The following is a 27,749-nucleotide window of genomic DNA, read 5'->3' as shown; positions in this document are numbered from 1 at the left end:
ATGCTTTCTGGCTGTAAAAGTGACCTCTTGAGTCACAAGGAAAAATCCATCCACACACACTGACTAAAAAGAGAGGTCCAACCCTTCACATACGACTAGACTCGGCTTAATTCCAACCACTGCCATGAATTGACGCCCTTCAATTCTACATAATTACGCTGACTGTATCATGAAATATTTGTCAAAAATGTGTGTGTTTCCATAGGTGTGGTTGCATTATACACAAAAAAATGATTTAATTTGATTTAACAGTTTGCTCTCCAGACAACAGGGAACCTTTGTCAGTGCAGGAGTTCCTGGTCCACTGATCACACTGATGCACAAGACACATGGCAGCTAGGATGATAACAACAACAACAAACATGGAGGAATCCCTGAACAAAAGCAAACAAAAGCATCTGTTTGCTTTGGTTCAGGGAGGTTTTTTACTACACAGTGTCCAGGATTTCCACTACTCTGAATGGACTTGAAATTCTTATACAATTGAAATTCTTATACAAATACTTCAAGACATTAAAAGAGCTTTAGTTTAAATAAGGTGATATAAAAACTTGAATATTGCCACCACCGTGATTTATTGTGCTATTGTCAAACTGATGCAAAATAAACAGTATTTTGTTGTGTAAATGTATGTATGGCTCCATCATTTGATTCAGTAATACACCAAATTCATTCAAATTGAAAAATGTGGCTTCTTGTGGCAGATATTCTTATATCCATATAACATTTTAGTGAAATCTTTGATGGCAGAATTATAACATTTTAGTTCTGTGAATTCCAGCTTGATCATCGGGTGCTCTTGAGATGAGTGCTGTTCTTCAGATCTAAATCTTTAAATATCATTTCAACCCTCTGATACATTACAAACATTACAACTGTGTTACTTGACATGTTATACAACTATTTTGTATCTATTACATCACGTGGTCACGATGTACACAATTCAATATTTCCTTTTACATGATGCAGAGATTGAAAAGCAGCAGGGTGAAGAACACATACCGTCTGCCCATTAATGCCACTTCCCCTATTTTCTGGATCAGAGCTTGTGTGCAGCTGTGTGTGAACTTGTGGGTGGGCTTGTTTATCCTACTTTGCGGGGACCAATTCTTGACAAAATACTATCTTTGTGAGGACCGTCTGAGTAATGATAATCTGAATCACGTACCATACAAACTCATCTTTTCTCTGACAGCTCTCCGAAATCTCAACTCATCTTGACAAGGCATTCTTCTGCCCTGACCACAACCACGTTGTCGCCACTGCGACAAAACAAATGGCCACAAAAGTCTCAAGCATGAAGTGTGACATCACAGTCACGGTCCAATGACGGAGGCCGACTCTCTGGAAAGTGGGCTGACTGACAACTGACCAAACAAACACGTGCTGCAGACGAACCATGTGTCTGATCTGAAAGAACTCTGGACCACGATTCCGCATCCGATACAGATGCAGATCATTCTCTAAAGGCAGAACTGGAGTCAGCAGGGCAGAGACGGCCGACTGTTGGGAGCAAAACCGTGGGTGGCTCTCGCCTTGGATGTCCAAACATTCGGAAGCCTTGCAACTTGCAATAATAATGACTCTCAGCAAGACATGTAACAAAACAAATATTTTTATTTCATTTTCCCTCACAGCAGTTGGCAATAATTTTACTATAGCAAGCAAAAAAATAAATACAAATTTTAAATAATTTCGTTCAACAGTAGCATTTCACAAGAATCAGGCACAGAACCCAACATGGTTTCCTGTCCGACGTGTCCTCATTCGCTAGCTATGTGGCCAAACATTGTCTTTTTTCCCCCTCCCACCAATTCCTCTTTAAAATAGTTCAAGTTGTACAATTAAAATATTTATTTTCCAGTAGAAAATACGCAGAAAGGAAGCCGTTTTGGGCGACTGTGCCGAGGAGTCGGTCGGGGACAGTGTAGATACATGCAGGAGGTCTGACATCAGGGAACCACTACAGGCCAGGAGCGCACGCTTGGAACAAGAGCTAGCTAGTTAGAAAAACCTCACGTTTGGAGCCCCGCATGTAAAAAGAAGAAAAGGTTTCCGTTGAAAAGGGGCGACGTGACAAATGTCCAGTCACAGTTTTGGATTTCCCTGACAGATGTGAAAGCAATCGAAGGCATCGCTGCCCTCTTTTATCCCTCATTTGAGTCCAGGACGACCTGATTTATCGATCACACAGCTTCATGTCATTGAAATCATCAGATCACGGATCAGTTTTTTAAACAATCACACACACACACACACACAGACATAAAAGCTCAGTGCATTCATTTGTCATCATTCTCCCCAAATTTCTTCATTTCCCTTCATGGTCAAGCTGCTCCCATGTGCTTCTGGCCAGCGTACGGAGGCCCGGGAGGGCCACATAGTCCTTCTGAAAGCGTGAATTTGGGGTCCTCTGCCGTTTCCGCTCACCTTGCGTGGTGAAGAAAGTGTCCTGGAAACGCATGCTGGAGGCTGAGGACTGAGGAGAGAGAATGCGTGGCTTAGACAATTTTGCAACTCAACTTTCCTCGGTTTCATGAATGAATGACATGACTTAGACATTTGAGACATCAGCGTCACTTGTAAACTAGTGAAATACTTACAAGTCTCCGCTTCACCTTTTTTGGCAGATCCTCATCTAAAGTATAGACGTCGTCCCTCTTGGCCAGTCCCTGAGAGCCGTCCTCAAACTCCACCTGAAGAGAGTGACGTTGAAACCTTCAGAGTCCTCGCCATCATCTTGCGCTCTCAACATGACCTGGGCATTATGTAGGTCTTCAAGCTTTTTAAGGCTACTTTCTGCATCACCATCCTGTCCCTCCTTTTCCGGAAAAATGTAGGCCATTTTGGCGCGCGTGTGTCGACAAACCATCTGCGCAAACCTGAAGCTACCGCCCAGCTAAATAAAGACTTAAGTGGGAGCTGCAGCACTTGTGGCTTTGTGAATATTTCAGTGAGTTTGAATAATGCAGATTGTCACCTCCTTATCCTCGTCTGCTTCGCTCTTCTCCGCCATTTTTCTCCTCCCTCAGCACTTGACGACTGTGAACAGCTTTTTTTTTTTTTTTATCTTCCCATCAGCTTCCATCTCATCTCCACTGCACTTACTTAGCACTGTGACTTCCCCACTTCCCTTCAATTTCTGTCTCAAGTGTCCACTGTCCTCAAAAAGATCCAGATTCTGCCCTTCCGCTGCCGGGAGAGTTCAGCAGGTTTAACAGCGTCTTAGCTCTGACCCACAACTTTCTAAATCCTAAATCTGTGCTACTAGGTCAAAGCTCTCTTCAGCCCACAAACTCTGCAGTCGAACAATGTACCTGGTATATGTAGGAAACATTGGAGCCCAAATATTTGGCACCATAGAAGAGCCCATCTGGCCACTTCACTTGGACCGGCTCTCCTACTTCAGGGGGCCCCAAGTCCACACAATCTCTGCTCTGCAAACCCAGAAGAACAATTGTTGGAGGCAGATATGGCAGGAAAATGCTCTTCACAGAAACACAAAAGCTATTTATGTGTACATTTTCCAAAGTCAACTTCATGTGTTATGACTCAGGCCAGGTCCATATTTTTGTTATGGCCCAGTGTCTCCGATCTAGCAACTAAAGAGCCATGTTTGCTAACACTCACGTCAAAGTGGTGTCTCTCATATACACAGTACTTCTGTGGACTCCTTCGTCTGGATGGGAAGTACGTCACAGAATGTCTCACGATTCGCCACATCTCGGAGTTCTTTACAGTTTGGCCACGCCCACTGATGATGACACACTCATACACTTCTACAGTAGTCGAAGTTTCAACTAAACATTAGTATCTTGGGAGTACAGTTCATACAACTGACATAAAGAAAATACATATAAAACAAGAGGTCCATCCATAGTGGACTGCTTTTCTGATGTTTTTCATTATGACCATTTTAATGAAGTTGTAATCGTTGTTTTGGATTAACTAAACTGGTATGTTCAGCCACAAATTGTACTTTTAAATGTCTGTCAACTGAGGTAAAACAAAGCTATGTGACCACCTAGATACTAGAAATTGCCCCGATTCTTCCGTCAACGCAGTGACACCCACGGTTGCAATTGTCTGTTCTTTTCACCTTGTTGTGTGACCTAGACCCAAGAAACTGACATTTTTCTGGGCTTATATTTATATATATATATATATATATATATATATATATATATATATATATATATATATATAGAAGGGTAGGACACAATAATACATATGTTATGACATCATCAGTTGTTGAGGTTGAACTGCAAGAACCCCGAGACAGGGGCCTTGGTCTGCTTGACTCTTGCTACACAGGTCCAACAACAACAGAAGAAAATGTTTGAAAGCCAACAGAAAAAAAAGCAAGCAGCTGGTGAGTCGTACAAAAAACAAGGATTTCTAGTTTCCACTCCAATTAAACTGCATAAACACGGTCTGCAGTGATGAGTGTTTCAGCAACTTCTGAAAAGAACCCGATGTTTTCATCAGAAATGTTAGACTTCAGACAGCTAGTTTAAAGATCAGCAGCTATTCCCAAGTCAGAGTGCAAGCTATTACGACTGACTGATCTCGGGTCGGCCCATTTGTCTCTGGACAGCCTGCAAAAAAAATAAACTTTCAGTTTCCAACTGAAAACTGGTCTAAAAATAGAGAGTGTGCCCTCAGAGTTGGCGTGTAGCAGCAGCGGAGGAAATTCATTTGATTTTCAAGTTCATAAAAACTTGCATTAACCTTCATTGGAAGAATGATGGCGTTGTATGTGTGATGATTCTGGAGCTCCAGCATCGAGCAACAGCCTCTGCCAGTTGGCACTCCATTTTGGACCACTTCACAGTATGACTCACCAGAGGGTTTTGTAAGGAACATCCAGTGAAGTCATTGCAATGTAGTATATTTATGGGTACCTGATCAACACACTCCGGCAGAACAATCAAATCATGTGGTTTACAGCACACGTGACCCTCAACTTTTCAACTCACACAGAGACCCAAGTCCAACTCGAAAAAAACAACCTCCCTCGAATCAAATTACACGAGCCAAAGTAATGAGAAATCTGGGCTCAAGTTAAATTCATCAGGTCAGTTCATGATTCAATCCTTTGGGACGCTTTCACACTGCGGGTTCTGTCTCAAGGCAAAGCTCTTTCAGCTCAGAAGTCCGAGATGTAAACACAAGCAAGTCGGGTTTTGGCCACGCACTTGATCCCGGCCGGAGACCTGCACTTGGTCTCTCAGCAGGTGGCGAACTTCTCACCTCAGGCGGAAACCATGTGTACAGCGTGACTCCACACAAACATGATAGATGCCGGGCAGTAAAGGCTCTGATCACTGTCTGGGCAGACAACATCGTTCAAAAACAACTTGTCAAACTCCCAGAACACTGAGGTGAGCAGCTGGGAGCTGCAGGAAAATTGTGCTTAGGAACAGGAGTGCAGCGCAGCGGTCCGGGACTCGCAATGTGAGCGGATGTTTGATAACTCACATGTTTTCGTCTTTATTGGGCCGATAAACACCTGATTTTATTGACAGACAGATTTGCTTAAATGAATCATGCCACACTTTACAGTAACTTTTTTCACTGCTGTGATGTGGCTGCAGTGCAGCTGTCTGCGAGGAGGAAAGACGCAGCTTGATTTTCCCCTAGTTACTGAAGATCACCAGACTATTCACTGATCATTTCTGGATCTGTAGTACGATGATTTAAATCTTCTCGATCGTCAGTAATCTCTCTCACTTTGATCCACACTGCTCTCACAACACCTTGAACAATCAAGACGCTCCGTATTACACAGCTTGTTTTAGCTGTTTCCTTGTAAAATCAACATGACAACACTCTTTCATGTTTAGTTTTGGCTGTGAAACGCCACATTCCGTTGCAGCCGTGGCTGAGGTCTGTCATCAGTTAATATCTGAGGTGAGGACGACTCGTAGCACTAAAAGTTGACAAAAATACGAAGGTCAACCGGGTGGTGGTTAATAGGTTGTCGCACGGCTCATGACGACTTTCTTTAGACCTGCTTCGCCGTGAGTCACAAACCAGCTATTTTGCGCAGAGCACTGCCAGCTGAGCAGGAAAAAAGGGACATCATCAGAGGCACAGAGGTGCGAGGCTGCACAGCAGGGGGCGTATCGGACTCAGACCACCCGAGACAGAACCCCCTTAGTGGTCTGTCCAGAATGGTGCATTTCCACAGAGCAACATACAACATAACAAGCTTCACAGTTTCTCAGCCGCCATGTCTTTCCATGTGGACTTTTCTGATCCTATAGCATATGAACACTATGTATAGCACAACAAGACCTTTTTATGGCGTCAAGAAAAGGACAACTTAATTTTATTTAGGGACTATAGCAGTCATTCAAATGAATGAACCACAGGTGCTGATGTGACCGAAGGCTTTCAAATAAAACGGGCCTCCAGTCAAACAGCTCCTGGTCAGATGTTGACGTGAAGGTGGAGTAAAGGGACCTGGTTATGAATGTAGTATCAGCCCTGGAATATGAAGGATTACGAAAGCCGTTCCCTGAATCCCACTCAAGTGGGAAATGACCTTCTAATGGGTGGGTAATTAAACAGCTCCTCACCACAATGTCCTCGGGGTAGGTATCGTTGGAGAAGGAGCCGTCGTCAAACATGACCTCGTAGAACATCCGGGACGTGATCTGGGTGACCTTAGCGCTGTAGTAGCGCAGGTTCTTGTGTTTGGAGATCACCGTCTGGCCCAGGGAGATGGACGCTTGACACGCGTGCTGCTTCTAGAACAGTTGAGAGAAACAGAAACAGCTGAAACACAAAATTAACTCTTGCCATTCCAGCAACCTTTATTTATTCATCTTTATTTATTTATAATTTAGGAGGGGTTTTTAAAAAACGAAATATTCTTCCACAAAATTTTTTTTTGTATATTTATTGAATATGAATATAAAATTGACCTGTCTCCTTAGCACAATCTTCTTTATTTATTTATAATTTTAGTGGGTTATTCATTTGAAAAAGAAGAATAAATAAGATAATTAAAAACAAAAAGTATTTTGAATACATGAATTTTTTAGATGAATTTTTAGAACTAGATCCTTGAGGTGTTAAAGACTCATAATCATATTTTCGATCCAACGCCTCAAAAAAACTAACCTGAAGGTCTGTATTTTTGTCTGGGGCATATTTTTGAAAACATTTGGATCGCAGATTCAAAGACAGCCCGTGCAGATGCGGGGAGGTTCGCGTCCGACTTACCGCTGAAGCCCCTCTCATGTGGTGTCTATGACAGCTGATGGACACCACATAGGGCCAGTCATCAGGCTCCATGGTAACTCCAGCCGCATGAGCGCAGGTGACATGGAAGGAGGTGGGACATCTGCCAAAGGAGCACTGGACACATGCACCTGCCTGCTTCTTCCCTGTGCAGCGCTGACGACAATACACACATTTCTGTGGATACAAACACAGAGAAACAGTTACGGCCGATATCACAGGCTCCAATTAAAACACGGCTTCGGTGATCCGACCAGAGATTACTGAACGTAACAGTTGAACACAGCATGATATGATCCTACTGCAGGTGCAGTAAAGTATTTAACAAAGAGGGCGCAGATGGATTACTAAGCAGGCTGGTGTTTTCTTAGGTTAAGAGTGTCATTACTAATTCACTATCCAGCATGGTCGCAACCTTGCTGTGCTGCTCTGTCTCTTTCTATTTCATGCAACATTAAACATTATGTGATGTCATTGAGTTTAGCTCTTCCTATGAAGGTAGCTAGGAAGTCGATTCAATAAAACCATCAACCTTATTTTCCAATGACAGACCTTTAGCATGTACTAAAGAGACATTTCACATCAAATGAGAAAAGTGCAATTCAGCGTTTCCGTAGCAGCCCCCTGTAAACAACGGAAAACACTTGAAGTCATTAGCTGAGTGAAATGACCCTGTGGTGTGAAGCAAGTGTACACACAAGGAATGAGAGCACGAAACCAGTTTAAATAATCCAAAAATCTGCCGTACGATAACCACAAATGAGAACAATTAGATGACATCATCAAAGCGCTTCACAACAAACCACCGCTGCGACGTCTGTGTTGTGGCTTCAACCATCACCAACCCATTTGATTGCAGTGAACAGAACCAAACTGCACACTTGATGGTAAAATACACATCCTGGCCACAAACAATGCGCCAACACATTTGCACCGAGTGGAGTGGGCCACGTAGAATATGCTCTCTCCACTGCCCCCACCTAGTTTACTGTCCTGTAAATATGGTAAAAAAAAATAGTAAATAAAAAATACATTAAAAGTAAAATAAAATAAAAATACTTCTCATAGATGGTTTTAAAAATGTATTTCAGTAATATGCTTTGAAAACTACACAATTGCCTGAAACAAATACATTAAATAGTATATAGTAACAAAAAAACAATCTACACTCAATAAATGTTGAAAAATATAGCAGCACATTCTTCAACAACAAAACAAATAAAATCCAAATATAATACCTTGAAACAATCTCGACTAAAAACACTGATGTGTCAGAACTGGTTAGATGGGTGGCTTACTCTTCAAACCGACTCCTCAGGAAGAGTCGCCAAAAACACCAACAACCAGTGTCACTGAGTGCTTGAATTATTCTTCTCAATTGTTTTCAGACATTCTATTAGAGCCGACGTTGCGACAACAGAATAAAGTGAACTGGCACCAGTTCAAGTGTTCACCGCCATCGGTCTGATCCAGACCATGGCAGCCTCTGGTGGTCACGGAGGAGATGTTTATCCAAGTAGCCCCTGAGTGGGTTTTCAAACATAATGCCCACCACCTTTGACTAATTACATTGTTATTATGGATGACGCGACAAAATACATAGCTGATTCACACATCACTTTTCAGGTGAAGAGCTGTGCGTCAAAGCTTACTTTAAATGACCTCCAAAAATCCTTGACATCAACTTTTGTGTTTTGGCGCAGAGGGAGTTTGACTGAGGTCTTTCTTGGTGACGAAGCTGCCCTACATTTCTTAAAGCTTTTTCACATTCCTCCTCCATTATGGACAAGCGCATGCAGTTGAACTGACTTGACTGTCTCGTCTCACTATTCAGGCCAACCTGACGAGATCGTGAGTGACGCGCGCGGTGTGGCGCCTGCGTGTGGAGAGGCTTTACCGCAGATTAATCAGTTAAAACACTGGCATGAGAGGGCATATTGGTGCGCTGCCTTTATATGTTTATAGAGGGCTTTACGACTTCTAGCCGACCAGTTCTCCAGGGTGTATTTGGGTGCATGTGTTGAGTCATGCGTTAAGAACATTCCCACAGTAAATTATAAATGTGAGCGTGTGCGTGGCTCTGCATTTGTTTTGTACGATGGTGAATTATAAATGTAGCGGGCTGACGCAGGGCAGCGGGTCCAACGCGAGCTGTCGAACACGTGGCTTCGGGATGGAAGGTGAGGGAGTCTGGACTTCTGTTTAGACAAATTATTTTATTACATTTCAACAGCGTCATAGAAAAGCTTTGTTTTACACTCCCAGGTTGATCATGAAAGTTAACGTCCCCATTTATTTCAACTGTTTACTGTTCATTTGAGACGATCACTTCCATTTCCAAATGGTTTCAACACCATAAATAGAAGGTGCAGAGATTGTTTTTCATAAAAGCTGTTTATGGAGAAACTCCATTTGTCATTTTGTTCAGACGTTGGTCAGGATACAGTCACAAACTGCGGTCAGTGTTGTCATTTCCAAATAAGATTAATTTCAATGTGGTGCGACAAGATACGAACCTATCCCTGTAAACAGCCAGTGGATAAAGTCCCAGTGTCCACAAACCAAGCAAACCTCTATGACACTTCATCAGTGTGATTGAAACTCCTCTGAAAAGCACTTTGATCTTAAACCGGACATTGATCTTATGAAGTAAAAAACCTCACCGGCCAAAGTGTAATATCAATTGATATTAAATTTTAGTGTGCGCACTAAAAAATTCCTCCAACCTCAATGTAAAATGACCCGAGTAAATGCCCCCTGTAACCTTCCAAAGGAAATCCCTGTGGGATTGAAATTTCACGTCACGGAGCCGGAATATTCCGAGAAAAGTCATCTTTAAGGTGGATTTTTGAAGTTTTTATACATGCTACGGATTGTAAAAGGCAGGGGGCCCTATAATACTTTTCCACGGTTAGCAACACAGTGTTGGCATATAGTATACTGAAGTGAGAGAGAACTATGGTCATCTGCTTCTGAATAAATTAGTTTAACAAAAATAATAAATATTCCGCAATATGTTCCACTGATGTCATTAGAACAGTCATCATGAAAGCACATTCATGTGACCTGCAAAGGAGTGACTTTTCAGATCAGATCAGATTGCCTTTACCGTTACCAACCACTGTCTTGAGAGATCCAATGCTTTTGGCATGTACTAACACACCAATAAACTCCTTTTTGGTTGAATAAAATCGTGAGCATTATGTTGTGAATGACAAAAATGAGGACAAACATAGGAAATGAGAGAGGAAGAGGAGAGGTCAACACAATAACAGTGAGAACCAGCGTCTCATTTGGGAGTATGAGGTGATGTGGTTTTGGCCGCTACACTAAATGACATGTTGATACACAACAACTAAGGTCTAGCCTGTACGTATTTTAAACGTTTAAGCTGCTTTAAATGCTTCAATGAATGATGTCTGTGATCACCAGAATGGAGATATGGGCACGGCACATTTGGCATTTTTGCAGTCCTTGTCACTAGCTCTATGCAAGCGGGCGGTCATTTTGCTAGCTCAAACTAACTTTCAGTTCCATTTATTTTGACTTGTATTAGTTGGGGAGATTTGATGACTCGGCAGGAAAATGCACAACAAGTAACTAGTTATTTTCCCACAGCTGTCCAGTCACAGGCAGTAGAGTAAGCAGCGCTGGTTGAGATATGTCATTGCTCTTGGTGTTGAGACGCTCCTCTGCCGATACTTCCCCTGGGCCTGCAGCTCTCAGCTAACTATAGTAGCAACATGTCAGGTCTGCAGAGGCACTCTCCCACTCCCTCATTACCAAGACGTAGACACACATTTAAACAAACATCTGCTCGCTGAAAAAAAAAAAAAAAAAAAAACCACTCGCAGCCCCACCCTGGAATCCACCAGTGGTTAATTATCAAGCTTTGATTGCGGGCATGTTCATCTCACATTGTTAATTACAACTGTGAACACTTCATTAATTAAACCCAGCCTCTCCTGGAGGAGCAAGGAGGTTTGAACAGGCCCTATCACGCGCTGGAGACTTGGGCTCACCAGTCTGAAGCGCTGCGTGGGGATCCGACTGGTGTCGATGGGAGCCCTCTTGACTTCATCCATGAACTTGGCCTCGGGCAGCGCTATGGCACACATCACATGGGCCCATCTGCTGGTGAGTAACAGAGAAAGAAACCAATTCATCCACTAATACGATTAGGAAAATGAGATGTTTTCATGTGTTCTCGCTCTGGGGATGAGCGATGACTTTGCATAGCTAATTACTGAACAAAAGCTTGTCTCTCACTTGTCGTCATGGGTTTTCTTCAGAGCTCCTCCTCTGAGATTACACAGACAGCACTCCTGTGGAAACATCAACGGAAACGCAGAAGAGTTTTAATCCAGGTGCATTCATAACCCAGCGAGCTGTATGTTAGACACATTCAAATTTGGATAAACGATGGGGAAAAAGCACTATATTACAGGGTATAACAAAATAATATGATCAACAAGCAAGAAAATTAAATCAGAGTTTTGACATGACTTCAGATGATGATGATGATGGGCAGATATTTAAGGTAAAAGAAGCAGATCAGGTGTCGATCGTGCGGGAGGATATTAACGAAAATGGATCTGGTGATGGTTGAGGTGAGATTAAAGAAAAAAAAAAGTTGTAAAACCATATGAAGAAAAAGGTACAATTGGATGAAATGAGATGAGGAAGATCATTTCAGGTCTTAAATTGATATTGACACAGAGAGGAGCACTGTAGTACTGCATAAACATCAAAACTGCAAATGTGTCTTGTTGATAGATTGATAGTTTTGAAATGTCTCTAGGGCTGCGACGACTAGTCGACTACACTAAATGAACCGCTGACAGGTTCATTGGTTGTTTAGTCAGGACGCCATCGATGTCTTATTGCAGCACAAGCCAAAGTCAGCCATTTGGCTGAGGGCACGTGACCATTGTGAATCCAAAAGCTCGAAAATATGGGACGATTCCACCAAGAATACATACCTATCAGACCTCATTTTGAGGACTTAAACTTCATTTACAAAGTTTCCAAACACCATTGAACACAATGAGTTTGTCCAACTATTTACAGACATTTCTATTTACATTTATTTAAAGTCTATTTACAGCACTACAATCATGGTGGCATTTGTCAACCCTCATACGTCGTATGACCACAAGACGACTATGAAAATGATTGTGAGTTGCAGCTCTAAATGCCTCTATTGGTCCCCAGTAACCACACCCCTCTTCGGGCCACACCCACTTCATGATTATTGTTTTTTATGTCCAGCAACTGCCAAGTTCATCAGTTTTACCTCAGTTCTTTTAACTGAATATGATTTAATAAAAAGGTTCCAATCATCACTGTTTATAAATGTTTAAAGGAGCTTACAAAATTACATAAACAAACAAATACACACGGCATATAGCAATTTTTGCAATAGTTAGAAACAACAAAACTCAAATTTCTGCAGAGAAGCTATAAAAATGTTGAAAATGATCAGAAACATGATGCCTATCTGGATGCTTAACACAGGTGTCAGGGGCCAAAATGTATCGGTCATACTGAAGTATTATCTTGTAACTGGAAAATAACTGATGTATTGTTTACTAGAGGGTTCAGTTTAGCCTGTGCTGTCAGCATTCATTGTGCTCCTTCACCTATCAAAAAACAAAAGAAACCGGAGACACAATCATATGCATTAAAGCCACCTTCTGGCTGCCATCTCTTCATATTTTTCCCGACCAGAAAATCTTGGGATTAACTGTTGGCATTTATCTGTGCTTGTCAGAAAGCATCCTCATAAGGACTGAAGTGGGAACCATGCGATCTAGTGGAGGCAAGTCAACAGGCGTCATGGGAGACCTGGTTTTTGGATCTAATCTCTGAATTAGAGCCATCCAACTCGATTTTCAAAACAATATTGCTTTGCATCTCCGCGGCGCGACAACAAACAATGTGGCAGACCTGATACAGCCCATTTCACATGGGTGCCTCGGAAACTGGAGGACTTCAGCTGGTTCTTCTTGAACAGTGTTAAACATCTATTACTAGGAGTAGTAATAGTAGTAGTATTTATCTCCTACCATTCAATAAAAAAACATTTAAAAACGACTAACAGCAATGCTGTGAGTGAAAAAAGTGAATTGATTCTCTTACCGCTGTTATGCTTCCCTGGGTACAGCGTTCACAGGACCAGTCAGCGCTGATGTCGCTTGCAGCTACGCCATAACAACCTTGGTATAAAAGGAAATCAGGCAAAGAGAAAAATGATTTTTTTACACCTTCCATAAATACAGCTTGAATTGCAACTGTCAGATCATCACTGTAAAAGCATTATGGTTACACACAGAAATCAAAACAAACAGGGTCTTGTTCTCATACACATATACATTATATATACTAATGATCTGTTTATGTAATTGACGCATTAAAAAAACTCGCCAGTCGCACCAGGAAAAACAGTGTAATACCAATGTCTCCTGAATAAATAAGACGAGCCTGTGCGATCCAGTGTTATTATTTTGACTACAAATCTTAGAAGAAAGTGATTCATTTTATAGCAGGCAGTTAAAATCCAAACACCGTGCAGCGGCTTTGCATGAGAATATGTCTCCGTTCTTCCCCCCACCAATCCATCACTCAACCAAACATTCAATCTTAGCTCACCCCGCTTTCCTTTCCCAAGTTCAAGTAACACTGCAGTGGGAAAGCGCCATCAACTTGTGCTTAGATTTCAAGATCAAGCCTGCGGTTTTCGGCCAGTGTCAAGTGACAGCCTCCACATCCAGCGCTCACTCCACACAAACACAGAGCTACTGCACACATGTGTGAATCATGCAAACACACAACAGTGTTTAACATCACTGGAAACACAAGTATTAAGATACAGCGTACAGGAAGTTTGAGCCGTGGATTAAGAAAACAGGAGGAGATTTATTTGGGCCACTAAGGAGTGTACACCTCTAAGCACTGAAGTATTTTTCATCGAACCAGTAAGTCCCAAACCTGCCAATTAATGACAATAAAGTGAGGAAAATAATCAAACTAGTTTAGCATCTGTACCTTGTTTGACTTTCTGACATGAAGAATGAGAGTGAAAACAGAGGAAGCATCTCAGTTAGTCTGACGGGGGAAAGAAAATCCTCCAAACCACAAAGAGACAGGGTAGTGGAACATTGAGGGAGTGAATCAGAACTTAAACCCGCTGAACTCTTTATACAAATACATGACAGAGACACACTGTCAAGAATGAAATAAACAAAGGGTTCTGGTGGTGGGTGGTAAATGTTCGCTCTTCAGGTTCTGTAATCATGAACAACAACAACTGAACCTCCACAAAGAAGCTACCTCTATTTGACTGTCACATGTTCGTCAAGCCAAAATAAAACTGCAAACCATATTTTTTTAATAAGGGAAAAAAAGGTTGGCAGCCATTTATACTTTGATGTCACCAATTTTGCAATTTCCGTGAGACGTTCTGAAAGGCAAAATAACATTCATCGAAGTAAATGACCATGCAGGTCAAGCTCACTTCAAGTCTGTCAAAAATCCCATCCCAAGACGTTTCGTCTCACACAACACTCACTTGCGTGGACTTGCAGGCAGCAGCTCTGGCAGCTTAGCAGAGGGGAGGTACCATCTTCCTGCAGTAGAGGGTTTGTGGGTGTCGGAGGAGAATTTTGCTCCCGGTATGAAAAGCAGATCTCGGGAATTAATGGCTTCGTTCTCCTTAGACCTTCGTGTAGACTTGAAGAGTACTCCTGAGGAGATGTGGTAGAAATGGTGTTCTCTATACTTGGCTTAGTGTCACTTGCTTTGTCTTCAGCCTGAGAAGGAGAAAACACACTGGTTAAATCTGGTGCTTCATAAGAGGTTTTGGTCACTATTCAAGGGTACCACTGAATGTTAACACTGTTAAGTGTAAGGAAGTAATAATAGTGTTGGAGGCCAAAAACATGTCCAATAATGCAATGAACTTAAACCCTGACTAGGGTGGCCCAATAAGAAATGGTTAATAAGAGTAGTGAATCTAAGTGCAACTAATATTTTTGACACGAGATGAACACACGTGTTGTATGGCCAGCTGCCTCCTCATGTGCATGTTTCGAATGACCTTCCCTCTCTACCATTGAGAGCAGTTGAAAGATCAGGAAGCAGCAGCGAGCAGAGATCAAAGGTTGACGGTCTTTTGAACAGCAGATTAGATTTTGAGTTCAGGTTCAAGGTACTTGCAACAAAAGGCATTTTACACTGCAGACTCTGTCTCAGCGAGACAAAGCGAGTTCAAAAAATCCGACGTGAATACAAGCGAACCAGGTTTTGGTCGCGGACTTGATCAGGCCTAGACAGCTGCACCACGTCCCAGGAAGTTCTCTGCAGGGGGTGAGCTACTTGCCTTAGGCCACTCGTTGCTGGATGCTGGAAACTACGTGTACAGCACAACTCCACGCTGCGCAACATGATAAATGCTGGGCAGTAAAGGGTCTGTCTGGGTGGACAAAATAACTTGGCAAACTCCCAGGACACTGAGATGTGCAGCTACAGGAGATTGGTGCAGGGGAATGGGAGTCATTGAACAGTGCAGCGGCCTGGGACGACATGTGTGGGTGTCTTTTTGGCATGTGGATCTGTCCTTCACTGATAAAAAATCTTCTCAATAGACTAATTTCTCTCACTTTGTTCAACTTGTTGTGAGAGCAGCGTGGATAAATCAAGACGCTCCGTATTACACAGCTTGTTTCCGCTGTTTTCTTGTGAAATAAACATGACAACATTGTTTCATGTTTACTTTTGGCAGTGAAACGCCACATTCTGTATCGCCGTGGCAGAGGTCTGTCATCAGTTAATATCCGAGTTGATGATGACTCGTAGAATGAGAGAAATAAGATGGTCGAGCCAGTGGTGGTAAATACGTCCGTGCTCATGTCGCTCAGCTGATGAGAACTTCTTTGAGATGTGCTTTGTCTTGGGTCACAAAGCAGCAATTTTGCGCAGAGTGCCACCAGCTGAGAAGGAAAAAAAAAAGGACAGCGCCTGAGGCGCAGCGTTGTGAGGCTGCGCAGCAGAGGGCGAATCGGCCACCTGAGACCGAATCCGCAGTGCGAAAAGCCTCTTAATGCACTGTATTGTATGTTAAAATCACTCACAGCATGGCATCTTTTCGGAGTGTGTTCTGCATAGTTGTCGCATTGTTCTTCAAGGCATGCATTTGCAACATTATGGTGTTAGCATATTTTTAAGTATCTCAGTATCTCAGAAGAAATTCTGGAGAATATCTGTGTTGGCTTGTTGTAGTAACTAATATTACATGAGAAAAGATTTAATAGCCACTCTTATGTTGATAAACTCTGGCTGTAGTGCAATAAATCGCGATTAAAATTTTAAAATCTCCCACCTGATAATAAGGCATGAAGAGTGTGCACACAGCACAATATGGCGGCATGGTAGCTACATGAGCATTGTGCTCCCTTTCAGCAGAGAAGCTGTTCTTTCTACTCTGCCACAAGTTCATCAGGGGCTTCGCCCATGTTTCCATTTCTGGTTCCTCCTCCTCATCTGCCAGGTTAGCTTCAGGGGGCTCTGAAGGGAGGAAAAAAAACATAAATCCATCAAGCTCCAAACAGAGATACCGAGCATTTCTAATGCCGCCTCTTTAGTTGTGTGTGTTTTTATTAAGATTACCACACCTCTACTGAACCTGAACCAGTAGGCTAAAAATAAACTTGTAGCAGCCCTTGCTTCCTGTATCTCGGGCCTCAGTCACAAACAATCATGAAAACAATTGTCACGGTTTATGGAACATAAAAAGCAAGCTGGTGTCAGTGACGTTCAGTGGTACAGCTGCAACAATGTACTAAATGGAGCTCTAGTTTTGTGTTTGTGTCTGTTGTTTGTATGTACTGACTACCACGCAGCTTTGTATCCATGACAGCCGATGCATATTTTACTGTTGGTATAATGGACCCAAGCTACAGCCGATGCAACTTTGTCAACATCCCTTTAAGAGTTCAGAACAATGGCTATTTATTTTAAAGCGTGGACAGTACACCCCAGCATTATCCTTTTCTGAAGGTTGATTCCATTCATCTCCTTGTGCGGGTGAAGAGCACCCACCTTCATCACTAGCAGCTTGGTGTTTGACAGCAGTGGGCACAGCTCTGGCAGTGGGTTTCCTGAGTGGGTGCCGCCAGCTTTTCGAGGTCTTCTTCACCAACAGGGCGTCACGCTATTCAGAGACCAACAAGTTATTTGCCAGGATTCACATTTTGACACCAGACAAAGCGACATGCAAGATAAAACTCACGTAAAAAACTTCGCCAGGTTCCAAGTTTGGTCCATCACAGTCATCGGTATCATTTCCCTCTTCTTCCTCCTCTTCCTCCCCTGATGAGTCATGTCTTGCCCTCTTCACGGCTTGTCTGTACTGCGCTTCCTCTTTACCAGACCTCTCTCCGTCTACCATGTCAGACAAGTCAACCTTTTCCGCGGCAGCAATACTCAGGGGTGATTTTTTAGTGTTTGAGGTCAGACTCCCAGTCTCCAGCCTCCCTGGCCTTTCACTAAGACAGAAAGACTCTTCCTTCCCCAATTTTCTTCTGTGCAGTGGAGCGTTTTCACCAAGCTCCAGGTGTTCAGGGGCACCACCTGAGTCTAGTGAGGTTGAATGGAGCTGGGCCCAGGTATAAGACCCTCCGTCTTCCTCCTGGTTCTTAAGCTCATGGAGAGCCTGCTCAGAGTCCACCAGGTCAGTAACGTTTTGATACCGTGGCTCAGTCCACATGGTGCACGGTAAGGAGTCGTGGGTTTGATCGGCTTCTGGGTGGAGAGTTTGAACCAGAACCGGGTGATTCTGGGTGTTTAGGTTTTTCCACATGTCGCAAGGTTCTGGTTCTAAAAACAGATTCTGATTTACATCGTGTGTGGGCGTCTGTGATCTGTTAATGGGTGGTAGAGCAGACCGACTGCCATTTTCAGTGTGTACTGGAGGTAAATGTGACTCAGGTTGATTAATGATAGTGGTGCTAGTTGAATGACAGGCAGGAACACTGAGATAGCTTGAAAGACCTATTTGGGCCGAACAGTTGTTCCTTTCTAACTCATTACTCGCCAAGATTGATGGTGGTTTTTGTTCAAGCTGACACGTATCACTCAGAACTCGAGTGTGGCATCTAACAGGTTCTTTCTCAGCTGCTTCAGGTCTGGTTAACAATTCATCAATGCCACCAGGAGCTATTTCATGCATAGCGTTTTCAACGAAATCAGCAGCAGCGCATGAGTCCAACACTGCTTCTATCCCATTATTAAAAAGACGTAACGTAGATGCAGCACTGCCTTTTGTCTCATTGGTTTCCAACCACGTCTCCCTCTGCAGCACTGGTGCAACGCGGTGAGTTCTGGACTTCGATGTATCCACTACTCCATCATCAGGGAGAGAAAGGGAAGGCATCTCTTGGGTCAACACAGGGGGTAACTGACACAGTCCCAGTTTGTCTGCCGTTTCAGGAGTGAGATGTGGCATGTCAATGACATTCTTTTGAAGCAATGGAGGATTTTCTTCGTCGTCTCTAATGTCTGAACTGTTTCCTGAGGACGATTTGTAACAATCTCCATCCACGGAGAAAGACCTTGTTTTATAAAGTGCATCAGAATTTAAGTGCTGCTTAGTTTGTTTTTGGTCAACGCTGTCCATTTCAATGGGTTCGCTATTCGTCCTACACGGGGAACTAGATGCATGTTGCCGATGATCAAGGCTGCATAAGCCAATGTGGGCCTCAGCCGATGTGCAGGGGCCGCAGGCCTCAAGGAACGACGGCTCCGTAGAGCCGTTTTGAGTAGTTGAGATGTCTTGTTGCTTAGAACAGTGAGAAGTTGACTCATTGATTCCTTGATGCATCTGGAATGCTTCAGGGGAATGTCTGAAGCCTTGTGGGGATCCACACTTGACCCGTGACCCCGGGAGGGTTTGAATGTCAAGATGAGTAAGTGGCTCAGCCTCCAGGTCATCCTTGACTGAAGAACTAGAGGGAGGAGCTGCAGCGGGTTGTGGGTTTTTCAGATTATTTACTGAATATCCCGGAGAAATACTCTCAACTCTGTTGACCTTGACCACACAAATTTGTCTGCAAGGATCTGTGAAGAAATAATCAAATGAAAACAGAGAAATCTGATGACACTTCAATATTGACATTTTCATAGGTCCCCACAAGCCTTTAGCAAGACCTGAGATTGCCACTGCCATGGTTGATCCACCTTTAAAGCTGCAGTCTCTTACCAGGAAAAAGAGCACTTGAATTTTGGCTGTTCTTCGACTGCTCCTTGTTGCCATCTTCCTTTTCTGCCTTGCAGGCTGCAGAAGACCTTCGCACCTTGCTCCCCTGTGGAACACTCAGGGCCTTTCTCTTGCTGCAGCTCACACCTGAGCTGTCATCCAAACCAACAGGCTCTTCTGTGGTTCTCAAGCGCTTTGATCGCATCCGAGGACGGCTGTTGCTATACAAAGAGCGGTTACACAAAATGAAAAATTTAACTCAGAAGCTGGACATGATCATAATCAACAGATGTTGAAGATACAGTACCCTTTGTTAGAGGCCTTCATCCTTCTGCGCCTCTGCAGCCAGGTCTTCAGTTCGGGGGTCGTACTTGGTGTGGGGTGAGTGTGGTCAATTGGTGTGGAGTCTTTGCCAAGCATCCAATTAGCATACCGCTCGGGTTGAAACAGCTTCACAAAGGGTTCCATGGAAATCTTAACCATGTCCTTACTGCATGTGCACTGGAAGAGAGAATATATTTTAGCCTGACTATCTGTTTAGAAGAGAGGTAGTTGTTTTCATCAGGTCATAGCAGATGAAATACAGGGCGATGGGTCATTGTGAACAGCTCTTATACCTGTGTTGCTACTTTGCCATAGTCTATCCAGCGCACTGTGGCAAAGTTGGTGGACTCAGCACAGTTGAAGCCATGATTGAAGCCGGCATGGTATCCATAGGGGAAGGTGATCATGAACTCTCCTGGTTCCTGAGTTATCTAAGAAGAACAAGGACGACAAGGTTTTGAAACACAAAGTGCATATACATAGGTGCTGTATATATCAGCCTATGGCAAACATCTCAACCATCAACTGTCTCCATGTTGCAAAGAACATGCTATTTATTTCACCCAACTATCAGACACCCAGCCTGACATTCTGTCTTCAACTTATCATACTAAATCAAACAGAAGAGCTGAAAACCTCCCTTCTAAAAGATTTTAATCACCAGTCATTCGACATGTCTCAAAAACACATCATTCATCCTCACATTTTTCGAGTTTAAAAATAGCAATAAAATGATCTGAGGGGAAATGGGAAGAGAATCTGAGTTGACACGAATTTTGAAACGAGAGCCCACCTTATCAAAAGGAATGCCGTACTTCTTCAAAATGGAGGGTGAAATTAGAGTCATCTTGTGGCGGAGAAAAGCCTCACATCCTTTAAAACTATTCGGAAAGAAACCTGCGGAAGAACAAACCGAGTGAACTGGGAGTTTGAAATGCTGTGACATGTGATTGCCTTTTCATTTTATTGGTAGTTCATAACTGTCGTGCCTGTGATGCCTCAATAAAGCATTGCACAAATGAATAGTTTACCTGTCGCCAGACGCTCCAGTCTCTTTCCATGCTCGGGTGGGATGGCGTACCTGTAGGAGGACATGCAAGGACTGATGAAATTGTTTTGGACTGTGATGAGAACTTGTGTAAACAGACTGCTCTGTGTTCGTCTCTGTGCAGAAGGCTGAGACCAGCTGGCTGGATTTGAGAAGGATTCTTTCCAACTTCAACACTGCCATCAAGTGGTAATGACATGAATGGGGCAAAAAAAAAAGGGCTGACGAATTCTGCATTAAAGCTGAGGTGACAACTAATTCGGCATCTCAGCCTTTTACCAGTAAGCATTCTGGACTGGTCATCCTTCAATCCATCCACACAGAGAAGACCACTCTCATTCACACCCCCTGGTAATTAAGAGGGTCCAATGAACCCGATGGATTGGTATTCTGGCTGGATCGGACAAAAGCGCAGGCAGAGCACAACAACACCAGAGAGAGAGGGGACTGGTGCACAATTTCTCATCTCTTGGAGTCTATCTCCTATCAACAGCAAATTTTAATGTAAACACAAACAAACAAAGGACACTTGAACTTGCTTTGACTATACGTCATTCATAATCGCATCTACGTTTTCCATTGCACAGCATATCAATTTGGCAGAATCTGCTCCACACCTTCCAGATAAACACCTTTAAAATGTGACTGATTCACCTCAGGGCTCAGACAACTAGTGCCCCGCAGCAGTGACACTGAGTGACATTTTTAATTTTGCCTGCCACCTTATTTTCAGCACTAAAAGGAAGGTGAGCGGCAGCAGAGATTTCTAATCAAAGTATCTTGAGGAGATGAGGGTCAAAAGCTGCACCCGAGATGAAAGACACGGTTTCTCTGGAAACAAGATGATGAAGTCAGGTTGTTGGGTACACCGGGTTTTTGTGCACGCGCGTGTGTGTGCGTGCTAGCGGTTGTGTCACCCTCTTGCTTTGACAGTGATCCCTGGGCCGTTGCTGGCCATGACACTATAAAGAACAGAATTCCCTTCAACCAAAGGAGAAAGAAGTTGAGAAAACACGGCTCTTATCCTCCCTAGCTTTAAGGAAAGATTTGGGGGGATTCTGTTGCTTTCTTGAAACCATCTGATCTTTTCATTCTAACCTTCAGCAATCACACGAAAGAGTCAACAAATTGATCCCTTTAAATCGGATGAAAGGAAAAAAAGAATCGGAACTGGTGCGGCTTTGACTCAAAGGAAGCAGTGGATTGGATTTTAGGAATCTACGAGGGTCATCTTCAGATTCAAAACCCATTAAAGACACAAAGGAAGTAGAACACATTCACCAAAAATATCTGGATGTCCATCGAACAGATGAGTGGATGAGACTATGTTGAAGGTAATAGTCTCATATTCCGACAACAGCCAACTAATTCTTTAGTTAATATGTTACATGTTTTAGACAAAGCGAATCAATGAAAACACAATTTAAGTAAAAGAGATCATTGATGCTCAATCTAGCTGGTACAATAATTCAGGTCCCCACATTTAACTTACCAGGATTTGGGCTCTCCAAAGTGAAGGTAGTTGATGCTGTAGAGGTCCATGTCTTCAGTGTGCCAGGAAAAAGTGGTTTTCCACATACCAAAGTACAGATATGGAGTGTTGACGCCCTGAATGGCTACACCAGAGTCTTCTTCTATTACATCCAAAATGGAGTTCAGGTGACCTATATTCCATTCTTCCACATCCTGAAAGAGCAAGTAGCTGGTCCGTTGAGTTGTACCATGCCATCGGTATGCAAAATAAGACCCTTTCTGCTGCATTTGATGAATTTACTTGTATACTAAAACTTGTAACTTAGAACCCAGGTAAGGAACATAAACCGATCTAACGCCCACTCACCTCATCATAAAGACTGCCGCTTACATCAGCACCATATATTGGGGAGACGAAAGTAAGATTCTTCCAGTATTTTCTCTCAAGATCTTCATAATTCAGGTACCGTGGAGTGCAGTACCTGTTGACAGAAGCAATATTTAAATCAAAATGTATTTCAAATATGAAATCGCCAAACATTATTTTCAGCACTTATTCAACATAACATTGTACTAATTCTCAGTGTTATATCAGCCATCATTCCCAACATGTGTGGGCGAGTTCATTGTTGCAGTTATTGAATTGTGCCAGCTATCTTGACTGCTATTGTTTAAAATGCAGTGCACGTCGCTAACAAAATACCCACATGTCACTGTTGGCTAGTCGTCTGAACTCCTGCACGCTCAGAGGTTTCTTCTGAATGTTGTATTGGGTGAAGAGACCTGACTGGCCTGCTACCATTTGCTGAATTGGCGCATCAATCATCAGGTCATCAATGTCATCATAGGTCCGGCGTGGTTTCCAGCCTTTTGGAGGAATTACCTGGTGAATAAACATACAATAAATTTTAAAAATATATATATAGCAATACTCATAGAGCAGTGTGTACTTTCATTTCATAATGCAAAACTAATAAAAATCGAATATAATTCGAAATATAACTTCGATGGGATAAATAACATGCAACCACTTCACAATGTAAGGCCTGGGGTGATAGAAGACCAAAGAAACATGAGGTAAATTCACCTTAGCCAGGCCTGCACGGTGTGCTCCCTGAGACTCCATATAGGCCAAGTACTGGTTGAAATCTTTGAACTCCGCCATCGTGGGTCTGAATGTCATGATCTTGCAGGTGGGGTTCGCAGGGGCAGAAACCTCTGCGCCCGCCATCCTGCCGCCTCACCAGAAGAAACCTAGGTGACAAAAAGATGTCAATCAAACTGTGGCAGTAGCATTTGGAGGAAGAGGAAGAAGAAGAAGAGGAAGAAGAAATAAAGGCATTAAATGCTATGCCAACATGAAATAATCAGCCATGGACAGTACCAAATTTACTAGTAGTTTAGTAGTTTTTTCAGTGTCTGTACTGTGAGTTTTATTCTGTACGCAAACTTCCTACAGTCACCCCATTTAAAAGTGAAATATCACATTACCATGAATTCAATTACTTTTCTTCCTACCCGCCCCCCAGTCAGTGGACTAGGGCACCCATTTATTACAAAATTTGCAAGTCAGTGAGCTGTATTTGTCTCAGTGTGTTCCAAATGCCCACGCCTGCTGTGTCACCAATTGACAGTAAATTTGCTTGTTAATAGAGTAGGGCCAACAATGGGTTCGAAGAGACAAGGTCCTTGGTACTGAACCACTCTTTGTCGCATGAAACAAAAAGTCTACTAAATGAAATGTAATCTAACATAAGGAAAATGTCATTGAGCTGGGGCAGAGGGAATGATCTGGATTCTCTCGCCCAGCACCCGGGTCATAGATTCATGTTTGGAACAGAAAATATGACCTTTTTGCTTGCATTGTTTACAACACGCAAATTTTCACAGGCTACAAAAGGCTCAGGTTTATACTTATACTTAACTAGAAGATGAATATAACAGTGAATATAACATTTAACTGACTGGACCTTTCCAAAAACAGCCGCTTAAGTTATTATTTATTTACATTTTATTTGATTTATTAAATCAGATTATTGCATGGCAACATTCACTTCAGTCAAGTAGTATTTGACCTGGAGTATTGGTGCTCTGGTAAGAACGTTGGGTACTCATAACCTTGATAAAAAGAGCTCATTCAAAATTGGCACTTAATTCACAAGACGCAGAAAATAACAGAATGCATCAAAAGTAATGCACAAAAAAAGCGGAGCACGTACTTCAGAACACATTTTAAGTTACATAATTATTATGTGAATAAGGATACAGTTATTGAAATACTTGTAGAGATATTGACTGACTTATTTCTGTTGCTGAATAGTCTTGAGCGCACTCGCTGCATGCATGCCGTTTCAACATTCACCAGCAGATGGAAGTAGAGATTCAACCAAGGTCGATTGATATTCAAAGATCCTCGCTGCCAAACACCACACTTGTGTTGTCCCCCCCACCACCACCCATCCCATCTCACACTTTACCTCATGAATTCAAACAAAGGACCGCAGCAGCCCAAGCAAAGCCTTTGTCACACTTCTCTGTTGTTTACATCGCTATATAAGACGCACCATGACGCACGAGTTGGTTACGTAATAGACCGCTGCACGCAGAAACAAGTTGCGATTTATTTCTTTTGCAACGTTTTTGTATCCAACGTCTTTGTCCTGGCAGCTTGACTTAAGCACTTGTGTCCCAATACACGCAGAACACCTTAATTTGACGAGTTGTAATTCCAGCAAGTAAAGAAATAAGTCATAGTTTCACGTCTTTGCGAAGTGTGGACCTCAACAGCTCGACCGATCTTTGTTGTCTGCTAAACCTGCTAACGAGACTCACTTTGTTATGATGCCATGTTAAAGCCAGCCTCGCCAATAGTTGGGTGGCCATTTAGATGTGTTTTTTTTTTTACAGTGTTTGTAAATTGCATTAGGCAAAAGTCATGACTAGAACTCGACAAAAGGAAGAAGAAACGTAAATCCCATTAGCTAAGTTAAAGATGCACGCGAGTCAGTGGGGTTTAAATGTCCCCTCCAAGGTGGCTTCAGATAGGCCCACAACCACCACGCTGGCGGAGAAAAGTGTGCCATCAGCGGCTGAAACGCCATCCCATAACACGGATTTGTAAAAGCAAACCGTGCATTAAGTTGTAGACCTAAATGTCCATGATACTTCCGATCCGATTGCACGGACACATACTAACTTCACTGTCTTGCTATGCTAACAGCTAGCTGTTGATAGCCCAAGTAATTCCACACAAAATACACGGCTGTGCTCTGTAGAATGGAGGACGATGAGGAACAATGCATACAATCGACCAAGTGGATATTTCTCATTTGAATGTGCAAGTGTCTTACCTTGATTCAGAAAGACTCAGTCGTGTTGTTGTTGATCTTCCTTGTTCGCCCAGCTGATTCACATGACAGCCTCTGCTCTGGATGCTAACGCTGCTACGTGACTTTCAGTGGATCCCGGTTTCGACTCACAAGCGGGACCCAGACGGAGGTTGACCGTGGAATTGAGCCTCTCCCCCCCACCAGCCCTTTGACGAGTGGGTCAGCCAGGAAGCAACAATTTGACTGGGAGGCTGATCACAACACAGCGGGAGTTGGTGAACCTACAGCGACAAGCACAGTTCCAACACCACAGAATAGTGGAGACTCGATTGGCCTTGATGGGAACGCGTTGTTGAGTTTTTGTGCATGAAACCATCGCTTGTATGACCCTACCTCCAGTTTCTTTATGCAATTTCATTCATATAAACCAAATTTTAAACATTTCCCTTAATATTTTCTATAAAATCTATCCAGTGATGGGTACTTTTGTTGCAATGTAACTTCACGCGCTGATCCCCAATATTCTTATTTTATATTTCTATGAATGTAGAGAAAACATCCATATAGTCAGAATTTTACATTTTTATATTAATATATCACAATATTTATTTTGGAATTAATTTAATTTTTAGCTCATAGAATTGTTATGTTTAATATGTTATATGTTCTATATATTTTTTCTATTGTTATGTACATGTTTGTAGTTCTTTGTAGTATTGGGGAGTGTTTTGAGCGAGGCAGCCATTTTGCAAACTTTAATTTAAAATCTTATTTTGATGTGAAGCTCTATTTGTGTGTGTTGTTATGAGACTTTTATGGATATGTGCAACAGTGTAACTAACAAAAATAACCTGCAGTCTGCAATCATAATACTAAGGAAGATAAAAGAAAAATTACATAAATAGATTAAACATTTGAATTTCAATGAATCACACTAAAGATGAGTTAACTTGTCACCAACGTCATATTAATCAAACATTATGTATCTGTTCTAAATGTAACTTTAAGGAAGATGTTATCACCTCAGAGGCACTGCGAAGGCACATAAACATGCTAAAAACACAACATTGTTAGCATTAATGGCCACACTTGTGTTGATAACATCTTCCTTTAAGTTACATTAAAGTAACAGATACAACATTTGTGATTCATCTGCCATTGATCGTGAGTTAGCTCAGTTTTAGTGCAGTTTTAGTACATTTGTCTTTTATCCTCCTTAGTATTATGATTGCAGACTGCAGGTTTTGTTAGTACAGACATATCCATACCGGTCCCATCAGATCATATTTTTCTTCCTCAGTATTCCCACACACTAATAGAGCTTCACATCAAAATGACATTTTAAATTTCAAAGTTAAGACTAATTAAAGTTTGCAAAATGGCTGCCTCACTCAAAACACTCCCCAAAACTACAAAGAACTACAAACATGTCTGTGAGACTCTCCTAGTAACAACAGATCACAAATGTCAATGAACTCTGCAATGAAAGTTGTTTGTTAACTGAAAAATATAACTGACTGATGTGTCGTCTTGTCAAGCACTTAAAAGCCTCAGTCAGATAAAACCATGTGACACCACTCAAACTCACACCATTTGTGAAAGTGATGTTTCACTTTGCTCTGCACATGCTTTAACTTCTCTGTTACTGGGAGTGATATGACAAAATTAAGGGACGAAGCAAATGGCTGTTCTCTTCCTTATAAATGTGTTGTTATAAGATAATATTGTCCTTTATTCTTCCCACATTGGGGAAGTGTGACTTGTCACAGCAGCAAAGTAAACATTCATCTGCCTGGAGTTGGACCTAGATTATGTTGCTTTGCCATAGCTCACTGAAGTGGATGGGGAAAAGAAAATCTCGTCATACGTAGAAACCTTCACCCTAGTGACTTGGCAACTCATAAACTGATGAATGAGTAGAAATTTGAAAACCTTTTTAATGATTAAATCCACCTCATGGTTCAGTCGAACATCTCCTTGCATAATTATTATTTTTTTGATTACTAGTTATTATTGTTATTATGTACTACTTAAAATGATATTTTTAATTATAATTTCATGCATGTATGTA

At 42.3% G+C, this 27,749-nt stretch overlaps 1 protein-coding gene across 4 annotated transcripts; it reads right to left on the bottom strand.

Moving 5' to 3' along the window:
• Window positions 1-1,599: 1,599 nt before the first annotated feature.
• Window positions 1,600-25,995, bottom strand: LOC128753453 (lysine-specific demethylase 4C-like). Of its 4 annotated transcripts, XR_008413860.1 has the most exons (23): window positions 25,700-25,995; window positions 23,437-23,603; window positions 23,057-23,232; window positions 22,717-22,831; window positions 22,369-22,562; window positions 20,860-20,909; window positions 20,622-20,725; window positions 20,122-20,259; window positions 19,812-20,005; window positions 19,508-19,725; window positions 17,540-19,365; window positions 17,350-17,461; window positions 16,631-16,815; window positions 14,822-15,062; window positions 13,393-13,469; window positions 11,521-11,576; window positions 11,274-11,385; window positions 7,234-7,428; window positions 6,585-6,755; window positions 3,318-3,437; window positions 2,981-3,192; window positions 2,604-2,696; window positions 2,464-2,479 (listed from the first exon to the last, which is right to left on the bottom strand). XR_008413860.1 is itself a non-coding variant. In XM_053855169.1 (22 exons), exons 2-22 carry the CDS (start codon window positions 23,578-23,580, stop codon window positions 2,312-2,314), a joined length of 4,689 nt encoding a protein of 1,562 aa, XP_053711144.1. In that variant the 5' UTR covers window positions 23,581-23,603; window positions 25,700-25,994; the 3' UTR covers window positions 1,600-2,311. The 4 variants fall into 4 exon arrangements, 3 of the variants coding, with proteins under 3 accessions (XP_053711144.1, XP_053711145.1, XP_053711146.1); XM_053855169.1 differs by lacking the exon at window positions 2,981-3,192 and having other exon boundaries at window positions 1,600-2,479; window positions 25,700-25,994; XM_053855170.1 differs by lacking the exon at window positions 2,981-3,192 and having other exon boundaries at window positions 1,600-2,479; window positions 11,274-11,382; window positions 25,700-25,994.
• Between the last annotated feature and the right edge of the window lie 1,754 nt (window positions 25,996-27,749).

The sequence above is a fragment of the Synchiropus splendidus genome, chromosome 2 (assembly GCF_027744825.2).
Source record: "Synchiropus splendidus isolate RoL2022-P1 chromosome 2, RoL_Sspl_1.0, whole genome shotgun sequence".
NCBI classification, from domain to species: domain Eukaryota; kingdom Metazoa; phylum Chordata; class Actinopteri; order Syngnathiformes; family Callionymidae; genus Synchiropus; species Synchiropus splendidus.
This window is presented reverse-complemented; position numbering and strand designations above follow the sequence as displayed.